Here is a 17,424-nt window from a genome sequence, read left to right as displayed (position 1 = left end):
TTTACAGAAGCTCTAATGCAAAGGTAGCCTTTACAGCTGACCATACAGGGGATAAAAAACAAGAAAGTCCTGCTTTGGATAATTACATAAAAATCAGAAAACACAAGTTTCTCACAATTTCTCTTTCCCAGCATTATGAAACATTAAAAGCCACTATCAAGAGGCTACTTCCTATACGCCTTGCCATGATGTCTTGGGCCAAGTAAAAGTACCCTCCTGACCAGGAAATAGAAAGAAAACCTTCAGATAAATATATTTCTGTCCCCTATGACCAGGGCTTTTTTTCTGGGAAAAGAGGTGGTGGAACTCAGTGGGTTGCCCTCAGAGAAAATGGTCACATGGCTGGTGGCCCTGCCCCCTGATCTCCAGACAGAGGGGAGTTGAGATCGCCCTCCGCGGCACAGAGGGCAATCTAAACTTCTCTCTGTCTGGAGATCAGGGGGCAGGGCCACCAGCCATGTGACCATTTTCAAGAGGTTCCGGAACTCCGTTCCCCCGCATTCCCCCTGAAAAAAAGCCCTGCCTATGACTATATATTCAGCGTCACTGCATCACTATCGAACACTTTAAATAACCATTAGTGATTTTGAAAATTTACCTTTTTCAGTGGAACGATTTGTTGGGTTGCTGTCTTCAAGGAAGATGATGTTTCTTTTTCCTTTTTAATGTCTTCTTTCATGGTTTGTCGCCATTCTCTTTCTATTTTCAAATCTGTCTCTAGCTGACCCCTAGAAATACAGCCCATGGTCACTCCAATCAGAACAGTCTTAAAGCAATTCATCATGCCATTTTCTTGCCACACTAAAAAACCAGCGTCAACTAGCCCTATCCCTCCTCCTCATACAGGTTAAAACGGGAATTTTCTTTTAAAAGAGTGCTTTTGGAGGGAAGGGACTAAGCTGGGCATGTAACTCTTTCTGGGTTTGTGTTTCATATTTTATCTTTATTATTTTATGATGGTCAGATGTTTGTTATTTACTAGCTGGTTTGGGGGACTTTTTGAGTAGTAATGAAGGGATATCAATACCTAAACAAACAAACCCAGACAGAGCGATCATCCTAATCAGGGCTTTTTTTCAGCTGGAATGCGGTGGAACGGAGTTCTGGAACCTCTTGAAAATGGTCACATAGCTGGTGGCCCCGCCCCCTGATCTCCAGACAGAGGGGAGTTTAGATTGCCCTCCATGCCGCTTGGTGGTGTGGAGGGCAATCTAAACTCCCCTCTGTCTGGAGATCAGGGGGCGGGGCCACCAGCCATGTGACCATTTTCTCCGAGGGCAACCCACTGAGTTCCATCACCTCTTTTCCCAGAAAAAAAGCCCTGATCCTAATGATATTTACCATTAATCTGATCACTCTTCTCTGGAGAAGGCGGCTGTGGGCACTGAACTCATGACATTGTGATTCTGGATTGGAGGACTCTATGGGCAAAAAAAAAAGGAATGCTTACATCATTTTTTCTGCTTTCGTTAAAAAAATTAATAGGGCTGCTCTAGTACAGAAAAGAGCAAGAGAATAGCACCTACTTCACATAATATGTGAAGTTAAAACCTTCGGCCCAAAGGTGTTTAGATGTGTTTTTGTTCTTGAACAGCATGCTCCCATACAGCCAAACTGGAAGAGCTTCAAAAGCACACTATAATAGGGCATGGAGGTCAACTGTTCAAATAAGATCCCCCCCACCCCAAGCATCCTGGGTAGCCCTAAGCAACTCTTTGAATCCCAGCACCTGTATGAAATTGCTGGGTTGGGCAGAGGGGTTTAGAATCAAATGACTAGTTATTCTTCCCCAACATGGATAATCTGTTTATTCCATGAAGACGTGTAATGTATAGATTACCTCTCCAGGTTAATAGAACAAAATTCTTACCTGCTGATTTCTGTTCTTTACATAGATAGTAAAGTCTTCCATCACTCTGATAGATTCTGACTACCCCATAAATGGCATTCAATGGGATCTAAAGGTAGTGCTCAGCTGCAAATCCAGGGTGATAGGATCTTCCTCTAACCCCCACCCCAGGCTGACCAATGTCACAGCAATAAAACAATAATAAAGAATTATTTCAGGTGGGTAGCCGTGTTGGTCTGCAGTAGAGCAAGACTGGAGTCTAGTTGTGCCTTAGAGACCAACTAGATTTCCAGAGTAGTAGCTTTTGAGAGTCAAAGCTTCCTCCTGCTGCATCAGATACAAGGAGTGGGAAAAAGTAGTAGTGTTTCTAATGGAAGCAGAGGGTGGGAGCAGTATTGCAAATCAGAGTGTCAAGAATCTAGCTATAGTACATGTTGTAATTAGCATGACAGAGCAGGGTGGGAAGTGCAGAAAATCAGTATCTGTAGTGTGACAAAAATCCAATGTCTCAATTCAACCCTGGGGGGCTCATAGTTCCAAACTTGTAAATAAACTCAATTTCAGCAGTCTCACGTGATAAGTGAACAAACTGTGATGCTACAATTGGTGTCTCTAACCACACCATCATTGGACCTGACAACACCAGTTATATCTCAGGTTTGTCCACATGTTCATCTTTCAATATTATATAGGCCATCAAGTGTTAGAAATGGCCTTCCACTCTCTACATTGGACAAATAGGCCAGTTCCTACACAAAAGGGTAGGTGAAGGGTGCTTTGACTTTCAAAAGCTCATACTCTGGAAATCCAATTGGACTCTAAGGTACAACTTAAATCTTGCACTAATAAAGAACTGTAAACATAGCAAAGCTCATCCATCACCAAGTATCAGAAAAACTAGGAAAGTGGTACTTATTAAATACATTAAGGACAAATCAGGTTAAATTCAGATCTCTAAGGTTCATGTCCATGGACAGAATAACCTCATAGAATCATAGAGTTGGAAGGGTCTTGCAGACCATCTAAAGCATTCCCGACAAGTATTCATCCAACATGATGAAGTTTTTCCTAATGTCCAGCTGGAACCTTCCCTCCTGTAGTTTAAACCGATTGTTTTGAGTCCTATCCTCTCTTACCAAGAGGAGCAGCTCCCCTCCTCTAAGTGACAGCCTTTTAAATACAATCATATCTCCTCTCAACCTCCTCCAAACTGAACATTCCCAAGTCCCTCAGTCCTTCCTCGCAGAACTGGTCTCCAGGCCCCAATCATCTTGGTTGCTCTCCTCCGCACCCATTCCAATTTGTCCACATCCTTTTTGAAGTGAGGCCTCCAGAACTGCACACAACACTCCAGGCGAGGCCCAACCAATGCAGTATATAGTGGGACAACGACATCTTGTGATTTGGAATGTTATGCCTTTGTTGATACACCTATCTGGGAGAAGACCAGAAACTGAACGGGTAAGAATTTCATTGCATTCCCTTGCAGACAGGAGATAATTCACTATTAGGATGTTAAAAAACAGAACATTCCAGAGAGAGAATACATATCCCTCCTTGCCCAAACACCCTGTCATCTGTCAAGACTTAAGGTTTTAAGATTCTCTGAAGGATCCTTTGCCCACCGGCAGCTTCAGCAAAAAAACAGTGTCTTTTCTGTAGGTTATGGAGATGTAAACAGAGGCCCAAGGGACATCCTTATAAATTTCCTCCAAGAGGACTCTTTTTAAAAAATACCCAGCAGGTACTGCTGCCCCTTCACCAAAGAAGCCCAAATGCCTTCAGATAATATAGGACAGAAATGCACCTTATTCTTCAAGGATGCAAGATGGAAGGAAACAGACTCCTAGTCTATGAGGGCTTATGATATCATCCTAATCAGAGTTACACCCTTCTGTCAAAATTCAGTGGGGTCTGAATGGCATTAGTATAGCCAGTAAAGAATCTGAGAGCTTGTCATATATCCAAGGGCCATCCCTGTTCCTTAGGTGTAGCCAGGTGGTGAGAAGGAAGGCAGCACCAGCTCTCATGCCCTGTGAAAATTAAAATTTATCTTCAAAATAAAGGAAGGATCTCGAATACCTCTCTATAAAATGAGCAGCTTTTTTCCCACAAAGAGTGCTAGAAGCTTAGAAAACTTCAAGTTGATGCAACAGCTAACAAGAGTAAGGACCTTCAAAGAGAGAACTCCCAGAGGTTAAAAGAATTGTGTAGCATTCACAATACAACACTGAGACTCCATATAGGAATATAACAAACTAGTGAAGGCAAAATCAGAGATGCCACTATGAGGAATCTTTATATAGGAGATGTAAGGAGAGGGCCTCCAGTTCCCCTCAGTTATGCCTGGAAGGGAAGAAACTCGCCTGCTTAACAGATTAGGTAAAGACCTGGACACCTGACAGGAACAGTAGGATGCCACACACTGAAGTTGCAAGAATTGGCCTACCTAATCTAACATATCACTCGAGAAGGGCCTTCAACCTGTTGGAGAACTTGCATGATGCCAGAAGAAATGAAATCACCCAAGAACAATATACTATGACTTCAGTGCCTCTCAGCTTCCAGGCAGTCATCTGGAATATTCATCACCTAGAGTAAAGAAGAGTCCAATATCTCTGGATGAGGCCAAGGATCCTCAATTGAAAGGGCTACTTGGTCAGAGAACAAAGGGCACTGGTGAGGCTTAGATGATGTAAGGACTATGTCCCACTTTGTTTTCTGAAAGAGGGCAGGCACATACAGAAGGCTCCTCACATTTGGCACCACTGCAGAGCATCAACCAGAGACATCCAGAGTTCTTTAAGTCTGCTTCCAAACTTTTCTATTCATTTGCTCATGTTTGCAGTAAGCAGCTCCAGTATCAGCCCTGCAAATCTGAGCATTGTTTGAATGAATAATTCACAGCCATTCAGGGTCTGCTCTGCCTTCTGAGCCATCCTGTGCTCAAAATGAACTCCAGATATTTCACTGATATGGATTTGAACCACGTCTCAGCCAAATACTTTGCCTAGTTCAGATGTTGAGAGTCCACACCATGTGACATATTAACCAGGAATGTGGCAGTGAAAGAGATCCCTCTGACTGGTTCGATGAACTTTGATAGGACAGGATGCTTATTGGTCCACATTAAGGCCTGGCTGTTGACAGATCTAAACCAACATCCATCTTTTTTTTTCAGGTTCAGATTATGAGTTGTCAATGCCATCTCCAACTTTAATTAAGTCCTTATTCCCTGGGCAAAGGACTAGTATGTATTCCCCCTGAAATCCAGTCCCAGTCATATGAGCAGGAAAACTGGAGGTTCTAGTCCCGGTTACAGCTTTCCAGAAAAGAGCAATGTTGTTGAGGAGAGGTAGGTAGGCTCCAAGATTTTGAGCAGGCTCCCCCTTCTTCTGTGGAAGATAACCACCTACAATGAAATGCTGCTTAGTCCTGCCTTCTGAGTTCAAGAGGCTGGACCTAGCCCAATGGTACGTTACTTGCTATCTACAAGGAGAAAAGGCATTCTAATGGCATTCAACAGGAACACCCCCCCCCCCCAAGTTAATATATTCTAGCCTTCCCAAACCTATCTTACTTACAATTGTTTCTCCTTTTGGGCGATTTCTTTCTGCAGACTTTCAGATTTACTCATATAGTCTTGCTTAAATCTCTTGTCCTCATTCTCTGCCTCCATTTGAGCCTTCTCTGCTTGCTGCAATCTGGTGTAATTCAAATCAACTTTGGGTAAAACTGAAGCTAGAATTTGGGTGTAAAGGGTGAAGAAGACAAATAAAAGAAAAAAAATGGGGAAATAGAAACATTTCTAAATGAAAACAAAGTTTGGGGTAAAACTCACAAACTCAAATGAGACCCAGACAATGCCTAGAAATCCAAATTCTTTTTCTCACTGCAACAATAACAGAGACTTCTTTCTAATGTCACCAATTTTATTTGGTGTTTGCAATTAACAGCTGCCATCAGCACAGAGCCATACAGATTTTATGATTCATGTGTACAGAGCTTTGAATATGCATTCTTATGTTATTGTGAGAATGGTTTCTTTTTAAAAAACTACACCAACAAAAAAACCCTCCAAAGACAGTAACGAATCAGTCCTTAACCACGCAAACCTATCTACACCACAAAACAGAATAAAAAGTGTACTGAGTGGTGGTGTGATAAAAGTCAAAACACAAAGTTGAGCAGTGCAGTTAAGGCAGCAGCAACAGTGCTGAGCAAAGTCAACACAACACATGTGAAGAATAGTGCTCTTGATATAAATGACAAGCATGAATTGAATTGGTACACTCAGGATTGTGGGAGGTGGGAGCAGACAGACATACACTAATTTGTTGATGAAGCTCCAACACCAGTAAGGGCTTTCCTCCATTTCAATAGAAGGAGCCTCACGCATACATTGCTTTGTGCATACAAAACAAATGGGGAAGCCTGCTCCCTGTAGGAGCTCAATGTACCCATCAGAACAAACTTAGGTGGTTCCATTATCTTCATTCTACAATACAATGCTATAAAAAATATGAATGGGGAACAAACAACAACTCCAGGGAACAAATTCACAATAGTTGTGTAATCTGTATATCATATGAAAGTGCAGAAGTGCAATAGTGCAATTATACAGTTAATAAATACACAATACAAAAATACAGTCATATTCAGTAAACCTATCATTTGAAAAATCTTTGTCGTCCGTACAGTTCGTTTCATTCAGTTAAAGTGCCAAGTGTCTTATTTTGATAGAAAGCCGGAGGTGGAGATTCATAGAGAGGTGTTATGTCATTCACAGTCCAATAATTTAAATTATTCAAAAAACGCCGACGGGAATGTGCAGGCAAGTATCATTAACCCGTTTCGTGAGTGAAACTCACTTCATCCTGGGCATGAAAGAATTCAGGACTGGACACACGGCCGTCGTGCGTGCAGTCGCTCCACCCGGGGCAGGCGCCGCTGTTGCGCCCTCCTTGGCACGGCGAAGGCGACCCAGGCGCACGCCCGTCCAGCCTCTGCCTGCGCGGCGCTGAGAGGCACTGAAGTCATAGTATGCCGGGGGCGCGCGCCGCGCAGGCAGAGGCTGGACGGGCGTGCGCCTGGGTCGCCTTCGCCGTGCCAAGGAGGGCGCAACAGCGGCGCCTGCCCCGGGTGGAGCGACTGCACGCACGACGGCCGTGTGTCCAGTCCTGAATTCTTTCATGCCCAGGATGAAGTGAGTTTCACTCACGAAACGGGTTAATGATACTTGCCTGCACATTCCCGTCGGCGTTTTTTGAATAATTTAAATTATTGGACTGTGAATGACATAACACCTCTCTATGAATCTCCACCTCCGGCTTTCTATCAAAATAAGACACTTGGCACTTTAACTGAATGAAACGAACTGTACGGACGACAAAGATTTTTCAAATGATAGGTTTACTGAATATGACTGTATTTTTGTATTGTGTATTTATTAACTGTATAATTGCACTATTGCACTTCTGCACTTTCATATGATATACAGATTACACAACTATTGTGAATTTGTTCCCTGGAGTTGTTGTTTGTTCCCTGTTATTGACGTTCCAGGGTTGCCCGTATTTTTTCCTCCATAAAAAATATGAATGACAACCAAAATTCATTTCTGACAGTCCCTCTTATCTGCTCCAAGAACTGATGCTTTTTACTATCATCAGCTTTATTTCTTCACTTCTTCAGCCCAAAGAATGGTGGATTTCAAATTTCATTCCGAATTTTATTTAAAGTAGAAAATCCACCCAGCGGTATGATCCACCAAGCACTGTTACTATGCTTCAGTAGGGCTTGTGTCTAGGTGCACTAAGGGAAGTAAGTCGTAATAGACATTTTTCAGGCCTTAAATATAATTCTATTTAACTGAAAAGACTATTGCTCTATTTGACTAGTACAACACATCCAATAAAAAGTACCATGTGAATCTTACCTACGATTTTCAGGAAAAACATAATGAAAAATCATGCTAACTGAATTTTAAAATAAATTTCTGTTTGACATTTCAAAAGTAGTAAAAGCTCATTTTTAAAAAAAAGATGTTAATTTTGATCGCTAAAGAACAAAATATTTATATTTGGGGAATATAACATCATTTCAGAAAAACAAAGTCACACGTCTACATCAGAAACGCTGATCAATTAGAATGACAGATTTGTCAAAATTATTCAGCTACATATATAGCTTGACTCACAACCCAATTAAGCCAAAATACATGAACAGCAAACTTAAATCCAAGCACTACGGCTTTTAAAAACTAGGTTGCAGGATGAATGTCAAGATTTTTAAAAAGTCCTACAAATGTTATTCCTTATCCATTTAAACAGGCAAGAAGTCATTTTCAAAATGATATGTCTTTAACAAGCTTGTATTGCGGTTGCCCTTCATTGCTGACACATTTCACGAGGGACATGGCAATGGTTCTAGTCTGAGTTAATAATTCCTTGTCACTTCAGATGTGCAATGTACAAAAAAAAAGACAAATAAAGATAATAAAACATTCAACAATGTAAAAGTTGGGATAAAGGAGAAAAGGAAAAGAAAAAGAGGAAAAAGGATGTCAATAAAAAGAATACTCATGCCACTAACACTTTAATACAGAATTATGTTTTTTTGTCAAATAGATTGAAAAGAAAAACAATGGCAAGACGTGTCACAGCCACAGGATGGGCCTATATGGAAGTTAACATTTTTTATTTTACAATTTACAAAACTAATGCTGCATGTAAACCACTGCTTTGACATATCCTCTGTGAATTTCAGGTATTGTTACATGTTACATTTCAGGTATTGTTATATAAATGTTATTTATATAATGAATTGATGCCACATTTCATTTCATAGTACAAACGGTAGAATTCAGAGAGCAACTAAGTGTGCATTCAAGGTCTTGTGTGCATGTTAAGACTTTTGACCTTCCTTGAAACAGATGAAAGCAACATCACAGATTGCCTTGGGAGATCTCCTCCGCTTCAAATGCAAAGGAGGGGGAAGAGGAGGAGGATGTTTTTTACAAGGTGCACGAGTCTAGAGCCCTTCTGAGTTCATGAAGCTATTCCTACAGTTCTCTGGGATTTTATTCACTGGTTTGGATCCAAAGAAGCTCTTCCATGAGCAGAAAGGACTTACACTCACACAAGGTGGTAGGATGGGAATCTGTGATTTCCACTGATTTTTCTCTCTCAAGCCACAGCCCTTTCCCCATGCTACACTTTCCCAAGGATTTCCTGACCCCCCCTCCTTTTGAGTGGTTCAGGGGGGGGGGGGGTTGGAAGACCGGAGGGAGGCCAGGGGATCCATTCTATCTGCAAAGCTCCAGCCTGCAGTTCTTATGATCCCTTCCTATGCCTCTACAATTCAACCAAAAATATTTTCAAATTATTTTGCTCCAGCTGAAATTCGGGAGATTTCAAAAATGTCTAACAACCCATGCTTAGCTTCAAGTATATAAGAACATAAGAACAACCCTGCTGGACCAGAACAGTGGTCCAACTAGTCCAGTATCCCGTTCTACACAGTGGCCAACGAGTTGCCCTAGAGGGTCAACGAAGAGGGCATAGAGGCCATTTCCCCAGGTGCTGCCTTGTAGCACTGGGTTTCAGAGGTTTCCTGCCTCTGACTATGGAGGTTCCCTTCACTCATTATGACTAGCCACTGATGGACCTATTCTTCATACTTCTGTCTAACCCCCTTTTAAAGCCATCAGCACTAGTGGCCATCACTCTGTCCTCTGGTAGTGAACCCCACAATTTAGTTATTCATTGAGTAAAGAAGGATTTCCTTTTATGTGTCCTGTGCCTACTGCCCATCAATGTCATTGGGTGCCCCCGAGTTCCAGTATTATGGGAGGGGGAGAAAAAGATCTTTCTGTCCACTTTCTCCACCTCATGCACAATTTTATAAATCTCTAACACATCTTCCCTTAGCTGTCTTTTTTCAAAACTAAAGACTCTCACATTCTTCAGCCTATCCTCATAGGAAAAGTCCTCCAACCCCTTGATCATCTCGGTTGCTTTCCTCTGGTACTTCTTCCAGCTCTGCAATGTCCTTTTGAGATATGGCAGCCAGAATAGATCAAGTTTGCTTTGGTTGATTGTGTGTGTGTGTGTGGGGGGGGGTGTTACCAAAAAGCAGTAATGTGCAAAACAAAAACCAGGAAACAAAGTGACGCTAAAAGGTAGCAAGGAACCTCAGACTGCTTCTACACCAAAGGCTTTCTCCACCTCAGTTCTTCAAATGGAGTGCTTTTTTCTGACAGGATGTCATGCGGCAATCATCCAGGTTTTCTCAGTTCTCAGCATGCTCTTTCCCTAAACCTGCCTTACTCTGACCTTTTTGGAAGAGCAGAGTAAGGCAGGTCCCCTATTATGTTGTGCCATTTGAAAGGAATGGTGTCCATTTTCCTATCCTGCAAAAGTCTGCCTCATATTGGCACCGTTTTCCTACCATGTTTTGCCTACAGTGCCATTGAAGGACTTTTTGTGGACCTTTTTATTTAGAAGAAAAAAGGGGGACCACAAAAGGCAATGGTGCAAATGAAGAAGAATATTTATTATCCAAGTAAAAATTCCCTACATGTTTCACTAGAAAGCTATATCAGGGGAATCTGTAACATCAGGGGAATCTGTACCAATATAAGTTTTCAATTCCCATAATATTATAAAATTATTATTAAATTATCCATATAAAATCAATTCTGCAGTTAATACAAAATTAAAAGTAATGATTTAGAAGAGCAACTAATAGAAGATTTAGAGCTTATTTCATTCCTATGACCGTATACAGAATGGAGGGAAAAAATCAGAGAGAGCCGAAGAGATAAGATTACCAGTCTTGTGTCAGGCAAGTGCTAGCACAATATTTTAAAAGGTTAGTGTTTCTATAGCCCAAAAGGTGAAATCAGAAAGGCTATGATTATTTTGAATAAAATGTTTTACCAATGGAACACTTAATTCTCTTCAATTTAATACTTCGCTACTGAACACTACTTCAGTGTTCAGCAGTGTGTTCTTAAGTTTCTACTTGTTTTTCTAATAAGGTTTGTTACAAGATCATTTGAAGATATATATAACCTGTGTAGAATTGTATGTTGTAAAATAAAAACCCTTTAGTACTTTTTTCTGATCCACAGGATTGATGATTGCATGTAAATTTACAATAACTGAAATTACAATAGGTAAAATGTCCCTAAGGAAGACTGGTATGCAGAAAAAAAATCCGATGACTCATACATTTATAAGTATTGCTGCGAACAAATGTTCCCTCAAATTTTGAGTTCTCTGAAAAGCAAACAATGTTTTTTTTAAATTGCATAATGGAACACTCTATATAATAAATTGCAATTTGTATAGATGCTCTGCTACTTACATTGTTAAAAGAAACACTGCATACAATCATATCACATTCAGTTTTCTCCTTGTTTATGAGTAATTTCCTTCTATCTGAGGTCAAAGCTTTTAAATAAGCAGACTGTAAAATATTGTTGTATGACGTTACAGATTCCCCTGATGAAGCTTTGTAGCAAAACACGTGGGGAATTTTTACTTGGATAATAAATGTTGTTCTTCATTGGCTTTTGCCTATTTTTGTCCTTTTTGTTTAGCCAGTAATTCCTATGGCATATTGTACAATAATATGATTCTGTTTCACACAGCAACCAACCAGTTGCCCTGGAGGGCCAACAAATAGGAATATGTCTATATTGCACCATAGTACTATAGCGCATGAATAAAGGAGAAAAAATGGGGGCACCATGGCAGCCATGTCTGCAAAAACCAATGCAGAGTTGCAGCAGGGCACATATGGAAGGGGAAAGTTGAGAAAAGATGGAGGACAGTTTGCCGAAAACTCTCCTTGTGTAAGCTCTGTTGGCATCATGCATACCGCTGCATTTGCAGCAATGGTGAGAGCAAAGTGGAGAAGCCTTGCCATGTTGAAGCAGCCACAGACAAATGAATATTCTCAGGAAATAAAGCAATGAAGTATGAAAGTAGCAAAGTCTGAATGATTCGCGTATTCAGCCTCCTCTTGCATGTATCCTATTTTAAGCATTTTTAATAAGTTAGTAGAAATGCATATTCTGGTTCCTCTTCAAAATTACATCATGTTTGATGATAATGTAGCTAGTGAATGAAGGAAAAAATGAATGGGAAAAAGCAAAATAAAAGGAGATGCTGTACCTTTGCTCCAATTGCTTCATAGTTGCAGTGATCTGATTGGTTTTATCCTCCAGACGGCCAATTATTTCATTCTTCTCTTTCATGGCATCATCAGAACACTATTATTAAGGGATTAGTGGATATTTATGAGAACAATATTGTATCTGCTGCAATCCTGATGTACAGTAGTCTCTACTACTTTCTGGGGTTGTACTTAGCACACTGCTGATAGTATATCAGTGTCCAGTAAATAAATCAGTAAATTTTAGTCCATATGTATCCTACAATCCAGAGATTCAGTTTTGGGTTGGTGGGGGGACTGCTTAGAAGGAACAAAAATCTGCACTACTATCTTCTATTGACTACTGGAACCAACACACGCACTGCTCAAAACTTAGAGCAATGTATACTTTTGGTCAGTTCTCAAGTTTATAGACAGAACTTTTACCTGCAGCTTTTGGTACATTTCTACATTTATTGCTTTGACTTCCTCCAATTGTTGCCGTAGGCTTATAAGGGTATCTTGTTTTTCATGTATATCTTTCTCCAGCAACTTCATTGCAAGCTCTATCTCATGCTTCATTCCAACTTGAACCATCAGCTCGTTCTCTATATCCTACAATATGCAAAATAAATAAATGCCACTTGTCATAAAAATTGTCAGACTCATCATGACACTCATTAAGTCTGGGTGCATTCACATGTATCCTTCACACTCAAGTAGCTGTACAGCAGTGGTTCCTAGCCTTTTTATTATGGTGACCCACAAGTCCAAATTTACTTTATATGGTGACCTATCCAGGGCTGGCACAAGAGATTGAGAAGGTGCAGGGGAGCACCGGGTTGGGGAGATGTGGAAACATGGTGGATGTCGGCAAAGATGTGGGTGGTAAGTGGCTTAGTGTAGTACAACATCTAGTCTGGCCACAGGACAAAGCACTGGCAGGACATTACATCCAAGTTGAACTGGGGTAGGGTCTACAGTTGCCACCCTAAACAGTTCCACAATGGCTTTAAGATTATACCCTAAGAGATACCCTAAGATTATACCCCAAGAATTTCCAAGGCTCACTCAGCATATCTGGCATATACTCACTTGTCTTAATTGTGATTCTTCCCTAAGTTGTCTGTGTGCTTCATTGTACATTTCATCCAAGCTCTGCCTGGAGTGTTTGTATGTCTGGAGTTCTGTTTCAGCATCCACTTTGTTCACCTATGAAGAAAGTAACACGCCTTCACTTAAATCTTGTATTTTAACCCAGCAGTTCTTGATCCATGGGTTGGGATGGTGGTGGGATGCAGAGCCTCACCTGTTGAGTCATGGGGTCCTCTAAAGAGCTGCCACATTTTTGCAGCTTTTCAGAAGGAACCCCTGCTAACGCAACTGCCTCAAGAGGAAGGGCACCAATCCTCCTTCCTCTCTTTGAATGCACTTTGAGAGAAACAGCAGGCCAGTGAGGTGATGACACGCAGTGATGAAAAAGAGTTTGCTTACCACAGGCACATTCAGAGACCCTCCCCCTCTACAAAAGCTCCACCTTGCTTCCTGTTCTTCCACTGGCCTGGTCTGGCCTTCTGCCCCCCACCAGTCAGTCCTCCAAGGCTCCACGCACCCTGGCAGTACAGAGCTCCCCTCCGCACGGATGAAGTCGTAACTCTAGCCCCATAACTTCCTGACATGTGACTCTGACCTCTTGTGATGTTTTATCATGTGCTGCAGCTCACTGAGATCTATGTTGCTGCCTGGTCATTAAAAGGAGGTCTCAATTTTCAAAAGGGTATAACTTCATCAGTTAAAAAGGGGACGTAACTATCTACAGAGGGAGAGGGAAAGCGCCTTCCTAACCTCTTCCATCTGCTCAGATAGGAACTGAAAGGCAAGTATACCTCACAATGGGACTCTTCAGAACCAACATATTTAAAGGGGTGCACGCGCATGTGTGCGTGTTGACAGCTAGGAAGTCAAAAAACACAAAATTACTATTCCACACAGCTCCATTATCTCTATTTTGTTTCTCTCTTCACAGTCCCAGACAAAAGCATGTACTAGAAACCAAATCCTCTCTTTTTGCTTTACTGTCTTACTTCAGGGAAGTTGGTTTCTGGTCATGAACATGCTCATTGCAACATCGGCTTTAAATATATCAATGTAAAACTGCAGATACATCCAGCTATTTTAATGGATCATTTAGAAGCTTCCTATTTCATCCATTTGTTCCCAATGTACAGGTGGCAAAAAAGTAATACAGCTCCTGTTAGGAGAATGAATGAACCCTCCTTCCATCCTCACCTAAATGAATACCAGATTATTTGGGTCATATCACACATTACACAACACAGAAAGAAACTCAAACTTGCTACCCATAGTATGCCTGGTAGTAAGCTGCCATCACGTCTGGCATGGCAGGTGACGCAAAAGACCTCTACCTGAAACCCTGGAGAGCTGCTGCCAGTCAGAGTAGACAGTACTTCTTTTGAGAGATTAATGGTCTAACAATATAAGGCAACTTCAAGTGTTCAACATAACACAACTACGTCATAGTTTAGAGTCTACCATATTCATTAAGATTTATTAACGAACGGACATGACAGTAGACTTTAAAATGAATTGACACATAAGAAATTATGTGCCAGACAAAATGCATTTAAATAATTGTTTTCTAAAATCTTCATAATGAAAATATTACTCTTACACGCCAGGCTTCTTTGAAACAACCCACATACCACTTTCTACATCTGCTTATTTACAGTATTTTAGCTGGGTGATCCGGATGCAACGTGTCCCTTTTTTACAGTATTCAAACCATAATAACTGGGATCTAATACCTCTAGGTGCCGCTGTGTTTTCATTAAAATGAGTGCATTCTCACTTCTTAAGTGATGATTTTCTTCTTGAAGTTTGATGATGTTGTTTTTGGCTATTGCTAACTAAGGAAGAGGCAGAACAACAACAAAAAGGGAAAGTTAAAAGCAGACAAATGCTTTACAAGGTTATTCTGAGGTATACAGACAAAACCAAATGGTACTGTTCTCCTAGGAAAGGTGTTGGTCCTCCAAGTATGAACATGTATGAACATGTTTAACACAAAGGACTTAATTCTTACATTTGTCAGTAGTATGCTATGGAAAGTGGCTTATGCTATAAGGAAAATCATTTGAGATGTTCATATTGTAAATGTGGTTCAGTGTAAAGCTGACCATCAACAGACCCAGTTCTAAAAAGGCATTACAAATATTGCTGCTGCCTAATAGCCATGTGTAATATTTTGGAGTAAACAAAGACTTCCAGAAAGAGGAATTGCTTAAAGGAACTTTGATATAAACAGCAACTAAAATGTCTTGTAGTGCAACCCCTGAGCTCCTTGTTCTAGAACTAATGTTAGGGAAAGTCCACAAATTACCAGTTCCTTAACACCATAAATTATAAGGGACTGTCTCTAAACTGTACATGCTATTACTAAACAATGCATATCAAGAAGGCTATTCTGTACATCCTCCCCACCCCTCACCCTACACAATTTAAACTGAAAGATGTTTTGAGACAGGACATAGCTGGTGGCCTGTATACATCATCTCCAGTTCATACGGCTGTTGTTTCTAACTTAAAGACCATTCAACAAAATCCATATGGATAGTTAACTGGAACAGAGTTCTACTAAACGTGTCACAGCTGACTTGAGATTCAAACATGTGGGGGACCAGACATAGATTTTATCCTCACCAGATGTACAATAACCCCCAAAGAACCACAGAGAAAGGGTTACACAAACTGACTCTGAATTAAAGCCCCTCATTTCAAAATAAAATTATATATTGCTAAAAGGCTGTTACCTCTTCAATTAGCTTGGTGTTTGATTTCTCTAGAGAATTGACACGTCCATGGAGGCTGCTGACTGTGCTACTGAAAGCAAGAATGCAAGACTCTCATTCAAAATTACATCCGATGTGCATGAAGTGCTCTGCTTTTTATAAAATATGCTGGCACCTGCCTAGGTATCCACTGATAAACAGTTGGCAACTGCCCTTTCAAATGTATGTTACATTAGCTTGCTTTTAAACTGTTTCCCTTCTCTATTGATATCATTTCATCACTGCCAACGCAAGGAACATAACTGTCACTTATGATCTAGAGACTAATTTTTGCTGTTGTTTTTAGTGTAGTGAACTTTAAAAAAAACCCTGTTTTCTCTTTTAGACTCAGTCAAACTTTTTAATAAATGTACATTCACTGCATCACCTCAGCTTGACTATTGTAGCTGCATCTGCTTGAAAATTTAGGAATAAATCTTTACTTTTCTGATAAGAAATTAATCAAGGAAGTCTTAATAGAACAGACGTGTCCAAATATTGACTGCACTCCTCAATTTCAGCTCAATCCTAATCATGTTTACTTGAGTAAGCCCCGCTGAGTTCAAGGGAGCAGGGCAGAGTTTAGGAAATCTGAGCCAATTAGGTTTTCCAGATGTGTGTACAAAAGTATTTCAAGATGTGAGTATATTTTAGTTTGCATATTTGTTACAGAAAAGCACCACCTTGTATGACAGTAACAAGCTTCAGGCAATGCATACAAGTCCCGCCCCCATTATGTTCTTCTGAACTTAATTAGACAGAATCTTGATCAGACAATTGCATGCCAAACACCTCCTAGTATGGTCAGATTTAAAAGAGAGGAGAGGAACTTTTAAAGGCCACATCCCTTATAGCATTGTCCCTTCTCTCAATCCCAGCCTTTTTCTCCAACCACGCATACGATCCAGCCATTAAAATAAAGCAATGAAATCAGGGCTTTTTTTCAGCGGGAACGCAGTGGAACGGAGTTCCAGCACCTCTTAAAAATGGTCACATGGCTGGTGGCCCTGCCCCCTGATCTCCAGACAGAGGGGAGTTTAGATTGCCCTCCATGCCACTGAGCGGAGTTCCACCATCTCTTTTCCCAGAAAAAAGTCCTGAATGCAGTTATAAAAATTTCAGAGCCTGGTTCTGGAGCAAAAAAAAGGCCTAGTTTTACAAGAAGAATTATGTTTTAAGCTGAGGATCTCTAGACTTTAACACACCTCTCTATATATACTTACTTCAGCTGCCGGTTTAATTCTTCAACATAATTCTTTTGATCCAATATAGCAGCAATATGGTCACTTCTAAAAAAAGGGAGACATTTATTTAAGCCCTTGAAAATGCACCATAGGAGCGTTTATTTAAAGACTGCAGTTTAAAATTCTATTACTAAATTGTCAGAATCCAAATCAGGATAAAGGTTCAGGCACAGCATAGCTGCGACTTACAAAAGTAGAATGAAATAGTTTTGAGTGGTCCTTTCCAACAGGTACCACAAAAAAGTGGGGGGTAGAGCAGGTGGGAATGGTGTGGTTCCACTAGAAATGGTTTACAGTTTCCTCAAGTTCAATCCTGTTC

General features: G+C 40.7%; 1 protein-coding gene across 2 annotated transcripts in view; it reads right to left on the bottom strand.

Annotated features, from left to right (window-relative positions):
* The window catches only part of RUFY2 (RUN and FYVE domain containing 2), a 47,756-nt gene that overhangs the window by 15,050 nt on the left and 15,282 nt on the right, over positions 1-17,424 (bottom strand). Inside the window, exons 7-14 of one of the 2 annotated variants that reach the window (XM_054982376.1) lie at positions 17,085-17,150; positions 15,844-15,913; positions 14,839-14,940; positions 13,109-13,225; positions 12,461-12,628; positions 12,034-12,131; positions 5,434-5,553; positions 599-728 (exon numbers count right to left, since the gene is read on the bottom strand). In XM_054982376.1, the coding sequence (XP_054838351.1) occupies positions 599-728; positions 5,434-5,553; positions 12,034-12,131; positions 12,461-12,628; positions 13,109-13,225; positions 14,839-14,940; positions 15,844-15,913; positions 17,085-17,150 (871 nt within the window). Of the gene's footprint in view, positions 1-598; positions 729-5,433; positions 5,554-7,482; positions 8,305-12,033; positions 12,132-12,460; positions 12,629-13,108; positions 13,226-14,838; positions 14,941-15,843; positions 15,914-17,084; positions 17,151-17,424 lie in introns of those variants that run through there. The other variant, XM_054982377.1, reaches the window with a different exon arrangement.

This window comes from Eublepharis macularius, chromosome 6 (genome assembly GCF_028583425.1).
Source record: "Eublepharis macularius isolate TG4126 chromosome 6, MPM_Emac_v1.0, whole genome shotgun sequence".
NCBI lineage: Eukaryota > Metazoa > Chordata > Lepidosauria > Squamata > Eublepharidae > Eublepharis > Eublepharis macularius.
Note: the sequence above shows the minus strand (reverse complement) of the source record. Positions and strands in the feature narration are given on the sequence as shown.